This window comes from Phodopus roborovskii, unplaced genomic scaffold, assembly GCF_943737965.1.
Source record: "Phodopus roborovskii unplaced genomic scaffold, PHOROB, whole genome shotgun sequence".
Taxonomy (NCBI): domain Eukaryota; kingdom Metazoa; phylum Chordata; class Mammalia; order Rodentia; family Cricetidae; genus Phodopus; species Phodopus roborovskii.
In genome coordinates, this window is record NW_026126525.1 from 29,536,881 (window position 1) to 29,559,562 (window position 22,682).

General features: G+C 39.8%; 1 protein-coding gene across 1 annotated transcript in view; it reads left to right on the forward strand.

Moving 5' to 3' along the window:
- The window catches only part of Corin (corin, serine peptidase), a 196,252-nt gene that overhangs the window by 110,023 nt on the left and 63,547 nt on the right, over positions 1-22,682 (forward strand). Inside the window, 1 exon segment of the mRNA XM_051198201.1 lies at positions 6,283-6,396. Coding sequence (XP_051054158.1) covers positions 6,283-6,396 — 114 coding nt within the window.

Consider the following 22,682-nt stretch of genomic DNA (forward strand, 5'->3'; position numbering starts at 1 on the left):
GAGAGCAAACTCAGTTGTCAGGCTGGGCAGCAAGTGCCCTCGCCTGCTAAGCCATCTTGCTGCCCTAGACATGTAATTTCTCATACCCATGTGTGACAGAGTTAAACCTATACCCAGTATATCTTAAAGTCACTCAGAGCCACTCTGAGAACTTGTTATTCCAGGCATCAGTCCATGTCCTTCATACTCCTGAGAAATAGGAAGTGATATGGAAAGTAAGCAGGAAGGTCCAATCCTTTCCTGAATCTTCTCCCTCATAATAGTTACTCATTGTTTCTTCTCAAGTTCAGGCATAATGAATATTAAATATAATGAAAAGATGAAGGTCTTTAACAGAAATTATAGCTACCAATAACAAAAAAATGAACTGTGCTCTTGTAAGTTTGAATTGAACACTTAATATCTTCAGGAAAGAGTTTTAAGCAATATTTTGGCCACCAAAGGCCTTTCTCAGAGAAGGTTTGCCCTTACCTATGTAGGCAGACAACCCAGACACACCCTGTGCTCTATGACACAGCCACAAAGCCTCTTTCCTGCATATCATAGACATTTTCAGAAATGTACCACTCTAACCCAAGGAATGGGTAATGTGGGTATGGGTGGGGAAGCAGCATCAGTCACATGTCACAGGACAGAGGAAAAGGCTAGTCTAGGTAGGTTATCCTTTCCCTTCCTGTATTAGAGAAAAGGGTATGAGAAGCAGGCCTTGTCTGCAGGTTTGACTATTATCCATTGGCACTTAGATAATTTTAAATATTCTGTCCATTTATCAATCTACCAGTGAAAAGAACATCTGAAGACATTCATTACTCTTGATTATGGAAGGCCAAAGAACCTGAGCCATCACTTAGTTTTTCTTCCTAGGCACCTCATGTTCCCAGGCTTCATTTATTACTTTATGAATAATCTAATTTCTTCCTATCTTATGACAGTTTTATCCTAGATGCAGGGCACAGCAGTAAGAAAACCGACCAATGGCCTTTTCTCAAGAAAGTTATATTCTAGATAGGAGCCAGAGACAATAAGCAAACATATAAATACTTTGCAATGTAATTGTGTGATTTGTAACAAAATGGGTTTTTTGTAGCTTTCTGGGTTAGCTTGACTTTCAGCTGTCTATGCTTGGTTGTCCTGGATATCAGCGCTATTGGGAGTGATGGGCATGGAGCACTGTGTTAAAGGATGTCATGTTTGAGTCTTGTGCTGCAAGCTGGTAAACCCAACTATATCCCAGGCACGGCCAGTGAGATCAGGAATTCCCAGGTAATATGGGCTCTATACTGAGACTCAGCCTCAAAACAAACTCTAAAGCAAAACAAACAAAAAATTAATAAAAAGAAGAAAGTGATGTCTAAGAAGAAAACGAGAAAGATTTCTTAGATTAGTAGATAGTTATATCTGAGCTATCCTCATTTTTGTGATGGGTTAGAGGGATAGAAAGATGCAATCTCCATTGTTAGATTATATATGCATCTCTCCTCTCTATCTCAGTGAGTGGTCAATGTTTACTTGGCCTGTGGGCAATACTTAGTGTCTTTCCTGCTTCTCCTACAGAACACACTCATTCAAAGGCATTAGAGTACTTCATTTTAAAACCCTGCTCTTGTGCTCATCGACCATAGCATCTAGTTGCTTTCCTCTACAGCAAAGTTGTCCTTTCTCAGCTGCTTGCCACCTGCTCCTTCTCCTATGGACACACCCCTTTCTGGAGTTTGCCCCAGTACTTTATTGAAACTCTTGTCATGGTGTTCACTAGCCTCTGCATTGCAGATCTGGAGTCAGTCTCCATCCAAAGGCTCAGCTGTGCAGTGCCTCTTCCTCAGCAGAGTCCAGCATTGCTGTGTCCCTCTTTTCTCTTGGGGACTCTCACTCCATCTATACGCAGACCTTCTGACTCCCATTTCTACCCATAACGCTTTAACATTCACCAAATGACAGGCTCACTTATTATGACTCACCCTCCTAAGAGGGCAGGCAGAGGCCAAGTAATTTGATAATTTGATCAGTCCCTTGGACTTTCTCTTTCCTTCGTTTTCTTCCCAAAAGCTGAGGTCTGTCATGTATTCATAAAGATAGAGCACTCTCCCCAGGAATGACTGGATCAGCCCCTGGCAGATCGTGCTTGCTCTACTTCAAGTACTTAGGTAACATTGGGAAGGAAAAAGTGGGAGAGGTTTACAGCAAGATGTAGAATGCAACCCTCACAATCTCTTACTCTGGGTAGATCCCACTGGAATGTGTTAGCATTCTCTCTAGAGGTGGAATTGAAGTCAAGCTTCAGGCTTTGAGGAAACTCCCTCAGTCAGTAGTTGGTGGGGAATTTCTGAGACTCTAAGTTGATCACTGATGTGAGAGAACACTCGCCAATATACATGCTGTCCTAAAAGACAGAGAGAAGCAAGAAAGGCTGGAAGCAGTTGAAACTTTCAAGGTAGTTTCAGGTTACGAACTGTTATTTCAGAAACTTTGTTATCACAGACTGGAATATTGAGAATGGTCAGCTGTCCACATGAGGGCACACTCTCCTGAGGCCATGGTAGCTCAAAGCCCAGGTGGTTTGTAATCCTTCGTACCCCACCTGGACATGGGAAGTAGCATTTCAGGGAACATAGCTGGACATTGCAGTTCTTGCAGTAGTATCAACTGTCTCAAGTATAAAAGGAAATCAGAACTGGTGGTGAGACAACTTCAATTGTGATTGGTTCCATGTATATTGATTAAGATCGGCCTTTGTTTTCTTCACTGTAGGAGCTATAAGGGCTAGACTGGGAGGGCACTCTGAAATACCTTCTCAGTTAATTAAGACTCTTCCACTGATGTGTCTGCTCTTGATTTTAAGTCCAGCACATTCCTTGTAGAATTGCAGACAAAGCGGTATGTGGTGTCAGGATGGCACAGCATAGCCTCTCCTCCAGGGATCTCTCTTTATCATCCAAGTGATAACTCAAAAGCTGTGGGATGACAATTGGTAGAAGACAGTGAAATTTATGGCAAAAACTCTGCAGAAACTTGATAAGTGCTCTCTTCGGATATCTTAAAAAAAAAAAAAAAAAAAAAACTGGTGCTGACACGGAATGCCATTTCATCTGGATCCCATTCACCTGGAGAGCAGACATCTGTCTTTTGTTTACAGAGAAAAATAAAGACAATTTGAACTTTGGCTCAGACCCAGTGCCCTGGAATTGGAGGGAGCAGACAGTGCTATGATCTCTAGCAGCACAGGGCAGTGGGTGGGGTGTGGAGGACCGGGCTGCAGTGTGCACATCAAGATTGCAGGCTGATTGTCACCTCTTCCTAGCAATGTGGCTTTGGGCCATGGTTGTCCTAACCTCTTAGCACTCTGACTCTTCTGTCTGTAAAGTACCACTTCTCTCAAGGATGTCAGAGGGAGAACGCCTGCCTCGAATTTCAGAATTTCAACATTTGTAGTCTTTTATAAGTTGAAGCGCTTATGCAAGAAAATGGCAAATTCTACATAACAAGAATTTAACAGAAAGTGTTTTTATACTTTAAATGCTAAAAAGTGATACTGATATCAGGACTTTGAAGTTCCTTTTTATTGTCTCTGTGTGTTCATTGTACATGGTATTGTATTTCATAAGGACATGCTTGTATAGGTATACAATGCACTTCGTGCGTCTTCTTTCCTGCTCCCTCCTTCCATCTTCTCTACTCTCCAACCCTGTTAGTCACGTTTACTCTCTAGACAACCTCCCTTTTACTTTCCATCAGATGTCTACATTGCTTTATGTACATAACACACATGAGAGAAAATGTACACTATTTGTCTTTTGGGGATTGACTTAAGTACAAATTTTCAAAGAAAGAATAAAAAAAAAAGATGCAGTTTTCAGTGTCTTAAAGTCAGGAAGATTTCCCCACCCCCTTCAAAGGCACTACCACCTAGAAGCCACCTTCTGCTGAATCAGCCAAGACAAGAGAGGTCGTTAACAAGGTAGCACAAGGAGTACTAGGCTTTAAATGATCTAGATTCGAGGTGACCACATGCAAGAAATGGCCTCACTAAAGTCATATTCACATGGGATCTTGAGATGAACTCTAGATGTCAGGAACTAATTCATGTTGAACTTTCAGCCCCATTTCCTGAGAATTTGTTAGAGCCATAGGTTGTGTGTGTGTGTGTGTGTGTGTGTGTGTGTGTGTGGCAAAGGGTGCCACTGAGGCAGCCACCAAAAAGCAGATTTGGCCTTTTATACTCCATGGTTTGTATAGTAGAGAACCACTCTCACAGTAGGATACACACTCCTTTACAATTTTCTCTTAAACTCCAAAGGGAGGACATTGCACAGACTAGCTAGTAAACTCCTAGTGTATTGTTTCATTTTGTGTCTGGTTTCCTGTGTGCCTGTTAGGAGTCTGTATGTAGTTATAGGTGTTCAGGCATGTGCTAAATTTTCCAACTCTATACACATTAGACATGTTGAACACTTCAGCAGTTGAGATCCATAGATGTGATTAATTTGATTGATTCTGAAATGATGGGAGGCAATGAAAATCATATTTTTGTTATTGATACTGCAAGCTTATCAAATCAGATAGGACTTGGTTTTCAGCAAATCAAAACACTGGTTTTCTTGAGAGCTTTTGGGGAAAAGTTCATTGACACAGCATTATTTAATTCTTTTAGGCTTTTGAGGATATATAAACCTATTGGAGATTTATGTGACTTTTCACATCAAATATTAATTTAGAACCTTCTGAGCATCAGCCTCTGAACATGTGGGAACTGTGGTAGATGGGACTCTATTGCAGTTAGTTCTTGCTCTGTGCTTTTCTCGTTTCCATTTCTAAATCAGAGAGTCCCCCAGTCTCCAGTTCTCATGATTAAGGTGTACAGGAGTCACAGGCTCAAGGAAGCCACCGTTCAGGAGGTCATGACCAGGCAACCATCCCTGTGACTAGGATGTACAGTAGCTTTAGCAAAGGGAGGGAGTGTTGATTCTATTTTCTATTATTCTAAAACTGGAGCATCTCGTCCCCCCAAAATGGCATTTTCCATAACTAGATAAATATTTACAATCACTAGGTTTGGAATATTCAGAATAGAACAAGGTAACAAAAGAAAACTTGCCCTTAGCTTTCTTACTAGCAAACATTTCAGTAGTTAACCTTGCTCTGTGCCAAATTACAATAAGCATTTTAGAACCAATAGATTTTTTTCTACATTTTGAAGTATCTTGAACTTTTCTGCAAGATGTTGAATATTTTCCATGTTGTATGTGTTCAATGACAATAACACTATTATTTACTATGGAGTTAGCAGGTGTATATATGCAGTCCCTTCCCATTATAGAATTGCTGTCTTATGGTTTCCTAGTCATAAACAAGGATGGGATGAATGGTCTTAAAGTAAAATTTGTCTGTATTAATACTGATTTCCTTTGCACGAAGTCCAAGAAATAAGATTGTTGAGTCTACAGTTGTACAGTTTAAAGGGTACGCCATGAGTACAAGTTCACATGGAAGTTTATTTGTATCAGCTTTGTTGAACTGATTTACCTCTTTATTAAAGACCTTTCTTGATAGTATTTATGCATTTATATCTGAAATTTGTTGTATATTGTAATTTTCAAGAGTCAAATAGCTGTTGAACTTTAAAGAAGAAAAAATATAATAAGAGAGAGAGAGAAAAAAACAAATGTAACTGTTCATTATCAGGGAGAGAAGGAAGGAAAACAGTATTAGTTAATGTCACGTCACAATCCCTGTGCCCAAACAAACTCTCATGTTTTAACTAGCCTTTTTATTAGGGCAAATAAATATATTTCAAATACAGAGCATGAGGTCTCTGTGCCCATATCCCAGACCACATCAATTGTCTGAATCTATTTTCATTGGAACAGTCTCTGTAATGCACACAGCAGCATTTTAAGAGGGAATTGTTTGTTCAGTTAATAACACTCCACTTTCACATCATTAGGAAAAAATATTCCCATTTGGCATTTTCTCCACTTAAGTCGTGCAGTTGTTGGGGCTGTACACTCTATTGTTCCCAAACACATGAAGTTCTTGGGCAAGCCCGTTGGTAAATTGTACCCTGGCTTTCTCCACCAAGCATTGTTTGGGTTACTTCCAGATAATTCTACCACAAGTGTCCCAAAGCCCAAAGGAACATTGGTGACAAATGACAGTGAAACAACCTGGAAGCAAATCTATCAAATCACAAAGAAAGTATTTTCCCTCTAGTTTTTCATTTCTCACTTGAGTCTAAAAGAAGGAAGAAATACATTCTGATCTCCCTACCCCCACTTTCTTTTTCAGCCCTGTGTGGAGGCCACGAGAACTTCATGTGCACAAATGGACTTTGTCTCCCAAAGAAGCTGCAGTGTAACGGTCACAATGACTGTGACGACTGGAGTGACGAGGCTCTCTGCAGTATGTGACAGGCTGTGGGGGTTTGGTCTGGGTGGGAAGGGGTTCTATTCAGGAGTGTAGGCACCTAAACCACTGCTCCATCAAATGCTAACAGCCAGGTATGCCATGAGAAGACTGCCACTGCTCTGCCATTCTTAACGGAACCACCAATAGTTTCGTCTCCTCCAGAGCCTCCATACTGGGTTTGTACCCTGCTCACAGTCATGCTTATCAGGACCCCTGTAGCTAGATCTCCAAAGAAACAGCTCAGAGATTAAAGTATTTTTCCACAAAGTTGTCCTACGATTGGGAGGAGGGTTTTGGTGAGGACTTTTGTTTTTGTTTGTAAAACCTCTTGGGTATAATGGTCAACTGTTTAGAGGAGATTTTTTTTAAAAGGGAATTATTTTTATACTAATGATTCTTAATATTCATGGCTTCAGCAAATCTCATGCTTCTTCCTGGGGTAGGGTTTCCTTTAACTGGGGGGATAGTCAATGTTTCTGACAGTATTTCACACTCTCACCAACAAAATCACCTATCCACACTTTCAATTTAATTGGTTTGGTCATTTTGACTGAATTAGTCAGCAGTTTGTCCCATACATATTCAGATTTCAGGTTGGTTTGCATTCACTGAGAAGAAGGGAATCAGCAACCTTGAGAATCACACTGCACCTTTCATACTAGAGCAGAGTTGAGCAGTTGTTTTAATAGATGTATGGTTCATCACAGTCAGCAGGAGCACAGTCAGCAGTGTGCTTCCTGGGACACTCCCCCAGCATTATAAGAAGCTGAGATCCCTGCCTCCATTGAGAGTCCTCCTCTTACCAGGTGCCAACTCCTCTCCCAGTGGGAAGGGATGCTTATTTGCTGGAATTTTGGGCGAGTAGCATATTGTGGTATCAGTGCACTGTTTGCCAAAGTGTGGTTTCAGAGTTTTTAAAAAAATGTTTGAGTGAAAAAATAAATGGTTAGGATAGGCTCTGTGTCAACTTCTTAGACGTTTCCAACACATTTTGATATAGTAAAATATGAAAAATGCTGCAGTTTAAGTCAATTTGCTTGATTCAATGTGTCTTCAAATTTTCTCCTGTGAATTCTTACCCTTATTTATTTGTACATTTATTTATCTTGTATATTACCTAACACTTGTAGAAATGAAGTTATGCTGCCTATATTTTGAAAACTTATTTTTAGTAAAACATTGATTTTTTTTTACAACATGGAATTTTCAGGAAAGCCTATGCACACAAATTAACATGTAAAACATTTTGTTTTGTATGCTATGTAGTTACATTGAGGATTATTGAAACTTTAGCAGAAAATACTAAATGACCATGGAAGGGAATTCTGGAAGGTTCAATTGGATTATGTCCATTTTATGGGAATGCAGTAGAATCTCTTTTATCTCCTGCTGTGGCCAGTATTGGGGCATAATTCAAGGTCAACAGGTGCCTTTACCTCTGAGGTGGGCCAGAGCTGACTTCATCATTTTGTTCTCTGTGGTGTTGAGCTCCAATTGCACTGCCAACACAGTTGGTGTTTCCTGTTGACGTTTTAAAAATGGAATTTGAGGGAGTCAATTTTCCTCACTACCATGGAATGAGAAGGTATTGCTGTTCTGGAAGCAATAAGAAATAACTTTCATCGTATTCATACCTCAGAATGGCATGGTCTGGCCCATTGAGAAAATACATCCCTTCAGCAAAACTCATAGTGATACATATATAAAGCTTGGCATGCTATCATTTTTGACCATCTGATGGCACCCCCTGTGCTTGAGCACATAATGTGTGCAGTGCTTCAACATGAGGTTTTTGTGACTGGCTCTACTCTCCTGTTGTTACTACTCTGTGGTGAGAACCATGTGTGTCTGAAGTAGGGCATGTGTGTAAAGCAGAGTGTCATCAAAGCCCTAGTTACTGAGGAGGAGAGAAACTTGGCTGAACATGGCCTTTCAAAAGCAGAAGAAAATATCTAGGTCATTAGTCTAGCAGGCAGAGACCACAATGGCCAGACAAGATAGCAAGTTAAGATGTCCCCTTGCTCTGATCTTGTTTTCTTTTAAAAAGTAAGTTTATATAGTTTGTTGAGTTGTCATTTGTTGTTAAATTCAACAGAAGTAAGAGAAAGGGCTTACCTGTGCTAAATTATCGAGCAGTCATACCAGGAGCATTTACCTACAGGATTTGATTAAACAGTTAGTTCAGGAGGTATTATGTACCCTTTCTGTGTTAAAATGCAGCAGAGGCTTAGGGCAATGAAGAAGTTTACCAGGATCAAAGTGATAGATGTGCTGTCAAATGCGAAAGGTTTCAAATTTAACATGTTTTCTGTCATGTGTGCTGCCTTTGGATTGCCCTTATTCATACAGTTCAGACTTGGTGAATTGCAATTTCTCATCACTCATAGGACGAGAAAATGTTTTGCTCTGGTTGCTCTATCATACCATGGGTAGTAGCTGACAATCTAGCATGTCCTGGGTGGTAGGTGATCATCTAGCATGCCCTGGGTGGTAGGTGATCATCTAGCATGTCCTGGGTGGTAGCTGACCATCTAGCATGCCATGGGTAGTAGGTGATCATCTCAGCATCACTGTAAGTACTTTTGATTGCTTACTGCATCATTTCTCTAACTTTGCCTTGTATATAAGCCCATTCTTAAGGATTTATCAAATGAGATGATTCCCAACCATCTGAAACAATCTCAGTTTCTCAACAGAGAAGTAGTTTTGGAAAACTAGGAAAACTTCAGAATTCTCTCACTTTGCTATTCAAGGCAGGCTGTGTCTAATACCTGGGCTTCCTTAGCATGGGTTCACTGTATTACCATCTCCAGGGAGCACTTCCCCCCCCCCAGGAGGTATAATGATTTACTTGGTCTGGAGGAGAGGTTTTTTGTTTTTGTTTTTCATAGCTGCCCAGTTAACCCAATGTGTAGACTCTGGGCCAGAAGTAAACTCATCTCTTTCTTTTGTTGCCAATGCTCCATAGACTTTGTAATGGGTGACTGTCTCAGAGAACAGTTGAAGCAGGGGCTGCATATACTGGCATACAGCACATGGCAGTATTTATAGGTGTCTATATTACTTAAAACCTCAACGAGCTGGAGAGATGGCTTAGCAGTAAAGAGTATTCATTTTTCTTGAAGATGACCCAGATTTGATTCCCAGCACCTACATGGTGGCTCACAACCAACCACCACTCCAGTTTCAGGGGATTTGATGCCCTTTTCTGAATTCCAAGGGAACCAAACACGCACATGGTGCAGACACATGCAAGTGAACCACTCATTCACGAAAAATCTAAATCAGATAACAAGCCGCAAGGAAAATAGTTCCCATACTTTGATTCAGGAAGTTCTCCCACCTAAAAATAAATCAGGTCTGACCCTGCCAGCTCCCAAGATCAGTGGAGATCGGGCTTGTTCACAGTGGTGTGCCTGTGTACTCTTGGCACATGAAATCAATCAAATACTTTTGAAAACCATTCGTTCTGAACTTTGGGGAAAGTTGGTGAACTTATTATTTTCTTTTTTTTTTGAAGATAGTGGCTACTTACTTGTGAAATTGTGAGGAGTGACATACAATGTGGTGACAGTCCAATATTGTATGGCGACATACAGAATGGTGACTGCTCATTTCCCTGTGCTTATGATTCTCGTTTCTGTGAACTTGAGCACCTCTCTCTGTCTCCATTTCTTCATGAGCAACATAGAAATGAATCAAATTGTTGGATATAATCATGCCACACTCTTCAAGAATGCTGAGGTTTGTGACTGTGGTGGTGCATGTCACTATAGTTAGGGTAGTCCGTGCCACTTCCATTGTGTTACTGATGGCTGAGACAAGTACGAGAGAAACAATTTAAAAGCAGGAAGGATTGTGTTTCTATGGGTGGGCCATGTTTTGTTTGGGTGTTAGTTTTTTGGCTCATACTCTCAGATGACAGCACATGATTGGCTAGCTGGAGTCTTTATGGGCTAGAGATGAGGCAGAATATCATGTTGTAATGGTACAATGGAACGCAGTGGTTTCCTGTGTGGTGGCCAAGGAGATAAAGAGGAAGCACGTGCCTACCACCATCATGTCTCTGGTAACCTATTTTCTAGAAATCTTTTTTCCTAAGGATGCATACAAATACTAGAGACATTCCGTTAGGATAGTAAAAGTGTCTCATTCAACAACTAAGGAAGAACTTCAAACATTTTGCAGAATTCATTTAGCGTAGTGGTTCTACGAAAATACTGACTCAGCTAAACAATTGTGTATTCTTAAATTTCAGCCATCTGTGAACCGTGTCATAGAAACCCAGTGAGGAGATAATATGTAACATCTTGACTTCTTTCTTCACGGGACTGTTAGTCTCATCAGGGGAAATACACAAACAGAACACTCAATCTTTTTTGTTAATTAAATTGTCACTGACCTTTTTTGGGGGGTGGGGGTTCCAGAAATGGTTTCTCTGTGTAATAGTCCTGGCTGTCCTGAAATTCACTTTGTAGACCAGGCTGGCCTCATACTCACTGAGATCCGCCTGCCTCTGCCTCCCGCGTGCTGGGGTTAAAGGCGAGCTCCCCCACAGCAGGCTGACTGTTTTCTATATGTATAAAATACATTCTAATTACTATCACCTTCTGTCCTGTCAACCTCCTCTTTCCTACCTTTCCAACCCTTTCACATTCTTGATTTGTTTTGTTTTTGTACCCACTGGGTTTAACTGGTGCCATCTGTGTGGCCATGGGTTTGGAACAATCCATCAGAGCTTGGCGAGATCACTATTGGGAACTCAATTGAAGACAATGACTTCCACCTTTCCAGAACCTTTCAGTAGTCAATCTTCTGTCAGGAAGAGGTGGAACCCTATGATCCCCACCCTCATCCACAAGGGATCGCTGACACCACTTGTTGCATCGTTCCCAGATGCAACATAGCCTTCTCAATTACCATTAAACCTTAATGATTAGTACAAATACTAAATATGACATTTCAAATATGGTTTTGAAGACCATAATACAAGAAATGTCATAAAACCAAACAAGATGGCATACACGCAGTGCCACGAAATCCTATTATCAGAACACAGGGCACTGTAAACTGAGGTATGCAGAGAGACCAGAGGGAAAAGGAAGATTTAAGCTAGGCCTGTACGCTGTGTTTATGTGCTAGGACAGTGGTTCTCACCCTGCAGGTGACATTTTTCAACATGTGGAGGCATTTCTCACTGCTACATCTGCGAGTATCAGGGGGTGCTGCCAGGGTCTGGTGGTTTTCAGTCGAGGACTTTGCTAAACATCCATGTCCACACAACTGTGAATCCGTCGTCTAAGATGCAGGGGAGAGCTCACCTCCACAGGTAGGGTCAGCAGTGGGGAAAAAAAAAAAAAAAACCAGGTATTCACCAGGGTGGGCCTCTTAGAAGTCTGTTGAGAGATAAGGCAGTGCTGGGCAAGTCTTCTCACCTCTCCAGTCATCTCACAGTAACAAGATTGCACCAAATGACCTTCACTCACTAAGCTTTCCCACTGCTTCCTGACTGAGGCAAACCAGTTCATGTTTATGGAGCAGGAGACCAAGCAAACTGAAAGAGGTCCTTGATAAAAAGACTTTCTTAACCTTCTGCTTTAATTTAATGATAATTTTGAGGGACAAAGGTTAATAGGGTATTTATCAGATGCCAAACTGAAGTAAATATTTATATGGAAGAACTTCAGAAGAAACATTTTTCCATCAAGTTCTCTGTAAGAAGAAAGTGAAGGGGGGGGGAGATAGATAGAGGTGACAGATGTGAGAGGGAGGGAGAGAGAGAGAGAGAGAGAGAGAGAGATAAACAAACAAACAAAAAACATAAAAAAAACTAACTTAGGTCTAGGCAAAAATTATGCTTGAACTGAGTAAAAGAAATTGCAGCAAGAACCTTTTGAAAATTATGATTTGTTGGCCCCAAATTGTGCTGACCACATCTTTTCAGCACAAATAAACATTTACTCCAATAAAAGGAGCCACTGTGATCTTTGCTGTTTGCTGTGGGCTCTTGGCTGCATGGTATTCTTGGGTGAGGCTTTGAGTGTTTCCGATCTGAAGGGTGGTGAGGAAGTAACAAGCTATTTTCTAAGCAGCTAATTTGGTATCTGACTTCTGAAAGAATCTTTTCACTGAGAAGATGATAATGGGAGCTGAATTAATTTTTTTTAGCAAAATGCCAGTGTTCTTACCATTCATGCGATAGTTTAGTAAATGACAATGATAATCTTAAAAAATATCTCTGATGAGGTGTTTTAGTATGCAGTACCAAAGATCCAGAACAAGCTTAAAAGAAACTTCTGGAAAGTTTTGGTGTGCTCTTAGGTTAATCAGATACTAAATGGATTATTTGATTCTCTAGTGCTCCTACCATCAGAAAGAGTAAAACACACTGCTTGAAAATCATTTTATTCATGGTTTCTAATCTTCCCTTTCCTCTCTGGGGCATGCATGGACTGTTACACTGATGGATAAGTTGAGAAGACTACTTTCCTGGATAATGCTTGTTCTACCACATTAATTCAAGACTTCCTAAAAATAATTAGATTAAAATAAAATAAAAATGAAAGACCTTTTAAACATTTTCAAAAAACTACATGTATCTCAGTGCATATTTCCTACTCTGCTCTGTGGACATCAAAACCTAGCATGGCCATAACCTTCCTGGGCTCAGCTGTCAATCATGCCTCACTCAGCAGATGGGTACAGTGTAGGAAGATGATAGGAGGAAACAGGACTGTCAATATAAGGACTGGCACCTCTTCTTGTTCTTAAATTTTCCTTTATTATTCCATCCTTGCTTGAAAATTATTCAGGTTGCAAGGAGTAAAAACTAATGAGTGCTTAAATTTTTCTGTATACATGTAAGTGTATAATGTATTTATGTATATACGTATACACATATATACATATACATCATATATACATATATACATATATGTATATATATTCTTTTCTTAATGACGTTACTGTAGAGGATCTACAAGGCCTACACCATTCTTGAGCTGAGGTGATTCTGAAAGTTAAGATAGTTCCTCAGAAGAAAAGCTTTTTGAAGTAGACATTTATGAATGGTTTAACTAATCAGTGCAAAGACATCTCCTTTTTAATCGAGACAACAATTGCACATATTTAGTACAATGTGATAACTCAATAATGTATACACTATGTAATGATTAAATGCCTCTGCATTTTGTATCATTTCATAATACTTATTCTTTAGTCTCTTTTAAGATTATAGACTATAGCCACCCTACTGGGCTTTAGAACACAAGAACTTGGAGGGAAGCTGGAAAACAGGTGGCAAAGGCTTTGGATAATAATTATTGTTACTGAGCTTCTCCCATGACCTGTATGAGGTACAGGATGTTGGGCAACCATCTGATGTTTAGAGTACTCCAGGTCTGAATACTGACTCTTTCATCCTCATCGGCCTTCATTCCTGACCTTTTTTTTCATTTGTTTTTCCTGTCTCCTCTACTTGAAACATGCCAAATCTATCATTACATCTACTCCACTGAGATACTACTCATTGCTCACAGTCCTTCTCAACAACATGAAGAAACCTGGTCTTGTTCATTCCCTCATTTAAATGAGGGAAAACAACCTCATAGCAACCCATTTTTATACTTAATTTAATATAAATGAGGCAAAAAGAAGATAATACATTTCTGAAACACAGTTACTAAGCATGGAACAAAATGTTTCATAGAGATTTTTTTGAAGTACAGTTTATATATTGTAAATTTCATCTGCTAAACTTCAGTGAATTTATAGACTTGAGTCTATAATTCAATCATCATAATTTTCCAATCCATTGCAAATTTCCCTCCTACCCATCTTCTGAGAATCCCTACTCCTGAAAATGGAAACCACTGCTTTGAAATTGGTCTTTATAAATCTACTGTCTTCTGGGAATTTCATAGATGTCTCATATAGTAGGAAGACTTTGATTCTGTTTTCTTTCACTAAACATAACATTATGAGGTTAATCAATCATACCACATAGATCAGGCATTTGGTTTCTTCAATCTCTGAATAGTGTCCCACTGTAAGCATATACTATATTTTGTTGCTCATTCCTCAGTTGGTGAACATTTGGATTTCTTCCAGTTTAGGGCTATGATGAATAAGGCTGCTGCAAATATTCATATACAGGTCTTTGTGTGAATCATGTTTAGTTCCTCTTAGACAGAATCTTGAGAATAGAAAACATGAATTAGTTGTGTGACAAGGCTGCCAAGCTCTTTCCATAGTGTAATCCTTTTATATCAGCTCCAAGAATGCATGGGAGTTTCTATTTTACAAAATTTTTACTTGAATTTACTTTTTTCTTACCTGGTTATAGGCATTGAATGTGAAACTTTTTTTTTTTTTTTTTGGGTGGCCTGGATTTCTGGATTTGAGTTTCTTTAACAGCTAGGAATGTCACAAACCTTTTTTTGTACTTATTAGCTAGTTGTGTGTCTTCAAAATAGGCTTTTTATTTAAGTTTTCTACCTAGAGTAGGATTGGTACACTATTACAGTGTGTGTGTGTGTCTGAATTTGTGTATGTGTGCACACTGGGTGTAAAACCTAAATATGGTTACAGTTACTTTTCTACAATTTTGCTTGTTTTTTTTTCCATTTTGACAGTGATATCTTTGAATAACTTATACTTTCTTTTTTATTTAATTTATTATTTTACATATCGATCTCAGTTCCCTCCCTCCCTCCCTTCCTCCCTCCCTTCCTTGCTCCCTGTCTCACTTTTACCCTCTCTACCCTCTGACATGCACTCTAACCACCCTCCCCTCCCATCTCCCCCCCAATTCCATATGTAAGGGAATGCCATCCAGTTGGGGTCATGTAGATCTGACGAGTCATTTGAAGTAGGGACTAGGGCTTCTCTCCTGTCTCTAGATTAAGGCTGTTATCCCTCCATGGGGATGTGTTTGCAAGGTCCTTTTGTGCACCAGGGATACATCCTGGTTCCACTGTCTGAGGTCCCCTAGACTGCTCAGTCCTTCTGGCTGAGACCCATATTCAGGGGGGCCTGAGTTAGTCCCAAGCTGGATTCCCAGCTATCAGTCTGGGGGGGGGGCTGTTAGCTCCTCCTTGTTCAGGTCACCTGTCTCTATGTGTTTCTGCTGCCTGGAGAGGTCTTGTCCTCTCCATCTGCATCTGGGTTCTAGTTCTACTCAGTGTTTATGTATGGGTGTTTGCTCCTGTTTCCAACAGGTATTAGATGAGGGCTCCATGGATAAGTTAGTTGTTGATCTCTCTATCCAGGAAGGGCATTTATGGTAGCCTTTCCACCGAAGCTCAAATTGTTAGTTGGAGGCAGTCTTGTAGTTCTCTAGATGTTTCTTCATGTTCAGTTTTCTCTTCAAACCAATATTGGCTCCCACTTTTATGTTTCTCTCTCTCTCTCTCTCTCTCTCTCTCTCTCTCTCTCTCTCTCTCCTGTCTTCTATTCCTAACTGAACTCAGTCTTCCTATTCACACGGCTTTTCCTTTCCTCCCCCTTGTTTTCTCCTATTTCTCTCTCCATTCACTGCCTCCTCCCACTTCCCCTGTGCTCTGGGGGGACTTGTGTCTTCCTGCTTCTGTGAGGGAATTTATATCAATCTCTTAGAATACACCTTGTATCCTAGTTCCTCTGGTGGTGTGAATTATAGGTTGGTGATCCTTTGCTCTAGGTCTAAAATCCATATATGAGTGAGTACATACTGTGTTCCTCTTTTTGTGACTGGGTTACCTCATTCAGGATGGTTTCTTCAAGTGCTATCCACTTGCCTGCGAATTTCAAGATACCATTATTTTTTTCTGCAGAGTAGTATTCCATTGTGTAGATGTGCCACATGTTCATTATCCATTCTTCAATTGAGGGGCATCTAGGTTGCTTCCAGGTTCTTGCTATTACAAATAGTGCTGCTGTGAACATAGTTGAGCAGATGTCTTTGTTGCATGGTTGTGGATCATTTGGGTATATGCCTAAGAGGGGGATTGCCGGGTCCTGTGGTAAACTAATTCCCATTTTCCTGAGGAACCGCCTACTGATCTCCAAAATGGCTGCATGAGTTTGCACTCCCACCAGTAGTGGAGGAGTGTTCCCCTTTCTCCACATCCTCTCCAGCATGAATTGTCATTGGTGTTTCTAATTTTAGCCATTCTGGCAGGAATAAGATCAAAGTTGTTTTGATTTGCATTTCCCTGATAGCTAAGGATGTTGAGCACTTTCTTAAGTGTCTTTCAGCCTTTTTGATTTCCTCTATTGAGAATTCTTTCTTCAGTTCTGTACCCCATTTTTAATAGGGTTATTTGGTGTTTTGTTGGCTAGTTTCTTGAGTTCTTTGTATATTTTGGAGATCAGCCCTTTGTCTGATATAGGATTGGTGAAAATCTTTTCCCAGTCTGTGGGCTGCTGTTTGGTCTTGTCCACTGTGTCCTTTGCCTTACAGAAGCTTCTAAGTTTGAAGAGGTCCCATTTATTAATTGTTGCTCTCAGTGTCTGTGCCCCTGGAGTTGTGTTCAGGAAGCAGTCTCCTATACCAATTTGTTCAAGGGTACCTCCTACTTTCTTTTCTAAGAGGTTCAATGTGGCTGGATTGATGTTGAGGTCTTTGATCCATTTGGCCTTGAGTTTTGTACATGGTGACAGACATGGGTCTATCTGCAGTATTTTACACACCCTCATTCAATTGTGCCAGCACCATTTGTTGAAGATGCTGTCCTCGCCCCATTGTATAATTTTAGCTGTTTTGTCGAAAATCAGGAGTTCATAGGTGTGTGGGTTAATATCAGGATTTTCAATTTGATTACATTGGTCTACCAGTCAATAACAGGCTGTTTTCAGAACTATAGCTCTGTAGTAGAGCTTAAAGTCAGGAATGGTGATGCCTCCTGAAGTTCTTTTATTGTATAGGGTTGTTTTGGCTATCCTGGGTCATTTGTTTTTCCATATAATGTTGATTATTATCCTTTCAAGGTCAGTGAAGAATTGTGGTGGGATTTTAATGGGGATTGTATTGAATTTGTAGATTGCTTTTGGCAAGATTGCCATTTTTACTATGATTATCCTACCTATCCAAGAGCATGAGAGATCTTTCCATTTTCTGGTATCTTCTTTAATTTCTTTCTTTAGAGCCACAAAGTTCTTATTATATAGGTCTTTTACTTGTTTGATAAGCATTGCCCCAAGATACTTTATGTTGCTTGTGGCTATTGTAAAGGGTGATGTTTCTCTGACTTCTTTCTCTGTTTCTTTGTTGTCTGAAAAAAAAGTAGGGCTACTGATTTTTTTTTTTTTTAATTTATGTTGTATCCTGCTAGTTTGCTGAAGGTGTTTATCAGCTGTAGGAGTTCCCTGGTAGAGTTTATTGGGTCGCTTATGTAAACTATCATATCATCTACAAATAGTGACAGTTTGACTTCTTCCTTTCCAATTTGGTTCCCCTTGATCTCCTTCTGTTGTCTTATAGCTTTAGCTAGAACTTCAAGTACGATATTGAAGAGATATGGAGAGAGAGGGCTTAAGAATCGGCTTAAGTTTCTCTCCATTCAGTTTGATGTTGGCAGTTGGTTTGCTGTATATTGCTCTTATTATGTTTAGGTATGTTCCTGTTATCCCTGATCTCTCCAAGACCTTTATCATGAAAGAGTGTTGTCGAAGGCTTTTTCAGCATCTAGGGAGATATTCATATGGTTTTTCTTTTTCAGTTTGTTTATATGGTGGATCACGTTGATAGATTTTTGCATGCCAAACCATCCCTGCAATCCAGGGATGAAGCCTAATTGGTCATGGTGGATGATTTCTCTGATGTATTCTTGAATTCAGTTTGCCAGTATTTATTGAGTATTTTTGCATCGATGCTCATCAGGGATATTGGTCTCTAGTTTTCTTTCTTAGTTGTGTCTTTGTGAGGCTTGGGTACAAAGGTGATTGTGGCCTCATAAAAAGAGTTTGGCAATGAACCTTCTGTTTCTATTTTGTGGAACAGTTTGAGGAGTATTGGTATTAGTTCTTGGATTTGGTTTGCTAGTATTTTATTCAGTATTTTTGCATCAATGTTCATCAGGGTATTGGTCTGTAGTTTTCTTTCTTAGTTGTGTCTTTGTGAGGCTTGGGTACTAAGGTGATTGTGGCCTCGTAGAAAGAGTTCGGTAATGAACCTTCTGTTTCTATCTAGTGGAACAATTTGAGGAGTATTGATATTAGTTCTTCCTTGAATGTTTGGTAGAATTCTGCACTGAATCCATCTGGCCCTGGACTTTTTTTTGGTTGGAAGGCTTTCGATGACTGCTTCTTTTTCATTGTGGGTTATAGGTCTATTTAAGTTGTGTGTCTGTTCTTGATTTAATTTTGGTAAGTGATAGTTATCCAGAAATTTGTCCATTTCCTTTGAAATTTGAATTTTTGTGGAATACAGGTTTCAAAGTATGACCTGAAAACTATCTGGATTTCCACTGTGTCTGTTGTTATGTTCTCCTTTTCATTTCTGATTTTAATTTGCATGTTCTCTCTCTGCTTTTTCCTTAGTTTGGAGAAAGGTTTGTCTATCTTGTTTTCTCAAAAAACAAACTCTTTGTTGCATTGATTTTTGTATTGTTTTCTTGTTTTCTATTTTGTTGATTTCAGACCTCAAGTTGATTATTTCCTGGCATATACTCCTACAGGGTAAGTTTGCCTCTCTCTGTTCTAAGACTTTCAGTTGTGCTGTTAATTCTCTTATGAGACTATCCTCTGTTTTCTTCATATGGGCACTTAGTGCAATGAACTTCCCTTGTAGCACTGCTTTCAAGGTGTCACATAAGTTCAGGTACGCTGTGTCCTCATTCTCGTTGAATATTGGAAAGTCCTTAATTTCTTTCTTTCTTTCCTATTTGACCTAGGTGTGGTGCAATTGCACATTGTTCAGTTTTCATGAGTCTGCAGGTTTTCTGCTATTTGTGTTGTTGTTGAATTCCAATTTTAAAGCATGGTGGTCTGATAAGGTACAGGGGACTATTCCTATTTTCTTGTATCTGTTGAGGTTTGTTATGCCACCTGGTATGTGGTTAATTTTAGAGAAGGTTCCATGTGGAACAGAGAAGAAGGTATATTCTTTTGTGTTTGCATGGAATGATCTATACATGTCTGTTAAACCCAGTTGAGACATAACTTCTGTTAGTTCTTTTGCTTCTTTGTTGAGTTTCTGATTGGTGGTCCTGTCTAGTATTGAGAGTGGTGTATTGAAGTCTCCCACTATAAGTGTGTGAGGTTTTATATGAGCTTTGAGTTTTAGTAGCGTTTCTTTTACGAATGTGGGTGCCTTTGTATTTGGGGCATAGATGTTCAGAACTGAGACTTTGTGTTGATGGATTTCTCCTGTGATGAATGTGAAATGACCGTCTTCATCTCTTTTGATTAATTTTGGTTTGAAGTCTAGCTTGTTAAATATTAGGATAGCTACACCTGCTTGCTTCTTGGTTCCATTTGATTGGAAGATCTTTTCCCCACCCTTTACCCTGAGGTAATGTCTATCTTTGAAGCATAGATGTGTTTCTTGTATGCAGCAGAAGGATGGATTATGTCTTCGTATCCATTCTGTTAGCCTGTGTCTTTTTAAAGGTGAGTTAAGACCATTAATGTTGAGGGTGAGTAAGGACCATTGATTGTTGATACTTGTTTGTTTTAGGTTTGTTGTTGGCAGTGGTATTGTGAATATATTTGTTCTGCTTTATCCTTGGTTTCTGGTGTAGTTAGATTATCTGTTGTCTACATTTTTGTGGGCGTAGTTACCTTCCTTTGGTTGGAGTTTTCCTTCCAATACTTATGTATTGTGAAAATCTGGTTTGGTTATTAAATATCTTGTTTTCTCTATCTATAGTGATTGAGAGTTTTGCTGCATATAGTAGCCTGGGCTGTCATCCGTGTTCTCTTACTACTTGTAGAATATCTATCCAGGACCTTCTGGCCTTGAGGGTTTCCATGGAGAATTCAGGTGTAATTTTGATAGGTCTGCCTTTATATGTTACCTGTCCTTTTTCCTTTGCTGCTCTTAATATTTTTTCTTTATTCTGTATGCTAGGTGTTTTGATTATTATATGTCGAGGGGTCTTTTTTCTTTGGTCCAGCCTATTTGATGTTCGGTATGCTTCTTGTACTTTCATGTGCATGTCCTTCTTCATATTGGGAAAGTTTTCCTCAATGATTTTGTTGAATATGTTTTCGGCACCTTTGAGCTGGGCTTTCCTCTATGCCTATTATTCTTAGGTTTGGCCTTTTCACGGTGTCCCACATTTCCTGGATGTTTTGTGTTAAGGATATGTTGGATTTATGATTTTCTTTGGTCGATGAATCTATTTCTTCTAGTTTATCTTCTGCGCCTGAGATTCTCTCTTCCATCTCTTGAATTATGTTGGTTATGCTTGTGTTTGTAGTTCCTGATGGTTTGCCCAGTTTTTCTATTTCCAGCATTCCTTCGGTTTGTGTTGCCTTTATTTTCTCTATTTCAGTTTTCAAGCCTTGAACCATTTCCTTCACCTGCTTAATTGTTTTTTCTTGGCTTTCTGTACTTTCTTTACTTTCCTTAAGAAATTTGTTCATTTATTCCACTTTTTTGTTTGTTTTTTCTTCCATTTCTTTAAGGGATTTTCTCACATCTTCTTTGAGGGCCTCTATCATTTTTATGATGGTAAAAGTCGTTCCCTTCTGCTTCCTCTGCTTTGTTGTTGTGTTCCGTTCTAGTTGGTGTAGATTCCCTAGATTCTGGTGGTGTCATGCTTGTCTTTCTGTTGTTAGGTGTTTTCTTGTATTTCTGTCTTCCCATAGCTTCTTCCAGTAGGTGTTGGTGGGGTCTCTCCCTCTCTCTATGGTACTTCCCTGGTGGGTTTATGTGGTCAGAGATTCAATATCTGTAGCTCTGGGTGGTTCAAGCACTCTAGGAGGTCTCTCCACAGACAGGGGCCTCTAGCCAATGGCTGGCAGAAGAGGACAAAGGCTGGGCTGATACTTGGGATGTTTCTATACCGATAGTGGGATCTCACAGGGACCTGGCACTCTCCACCTGAGGCCTCTTTCTTTAGCAGAGGCCCTACTTTGGGGGTCAAGGATCTTACTGGTGGGAACTCAGAGTGGTCCTACAGATATAGGCCAATCTCTGGGAGGGGCCCGGGACTCCAGCAGAAGACTGGGGGTGGGGGTCAGAGATCAAGCAGGTGGAAATTACGGGTGGTCCTGAGTGGATAGGCAGGTCTCCTGTGTTCAGAGCTAACTTATACTTTCAATGTCTTATCTAAGAATTCTTTACCTACTCCAAAGTCACAAAGACTTCCCCCTCATGCTTTCTTTTAGAAGTATTCTGATAGTTATTAATGCATTTAAGTATGTTATTTATTTTGATTTACTGTTTACATGTGGTTTGAACTAGAGGTCAGGGTTTATAATTTGCACATTGGTGTTTAGTATCCCAATATCAGGTGTTGACATGAGCATCTTTACACCATTTTAGAGGTTTGTAGGGTTGAAAACACTAGAATTGCCATTGGTCGGAGATGTCAGAATCAACACAAGAGTTCTAAACTACCCAAGGACAACCTTATGTTCCTCTTAATATTGATAAAGAGTCAACAAAAGAAACAATTCTCACCTCAAAGAAGCACAAGAGATGGTTTATTCTAGAGCTAAATATGAGTGACCTGGACCAGGAACACAGATACAGCTTTACTCGGGTACTACATTGTAACATGGTAGCAGTTCCGTGAAGTTTTATAGTATCAGAACAATAAAAGTTGTAAGTCAAGACATTTCAAATACATTGGTGGAAACATCAGTTAGGTGGATTACAGAAAAGCCAGAAAATGTCATCTGTAGGTCTCAGGTGCTGACAGCAAACATTCTTAGCCTTTTGGTTGGTGGAAGTGAATGAATGGTCTATTTGTACATTCCAAAAGATTTACCTAATGGTCACCAACATGCTAGGTCGTGTGCAGAAGAGGGCAATATGTATCTATTAATGCTGGAAAAGTGGACTCAAGATAGACTGGTCTTCTAACAGTTAACTTTCCCGCAGTGTTGAAGTCTAATAGATTCATTCCAAGCTTCACTCACAAGCTCTTTCCCTACATGTACTTATTATTACACTAACTATTAAGCTTCCTGAGTTTTACATATCACCAATTCTCACCTTGCCATCATAATCTTGGGAAAGTGCTTGCTTTCTTAAGCATGTGTTATGAAACACCCATTGGTGTGAGCAGTGCTGTTTATGCAAAAAGAAGTGGCAACACTACAGTGTAGATGACACATTGCCCCCCTGA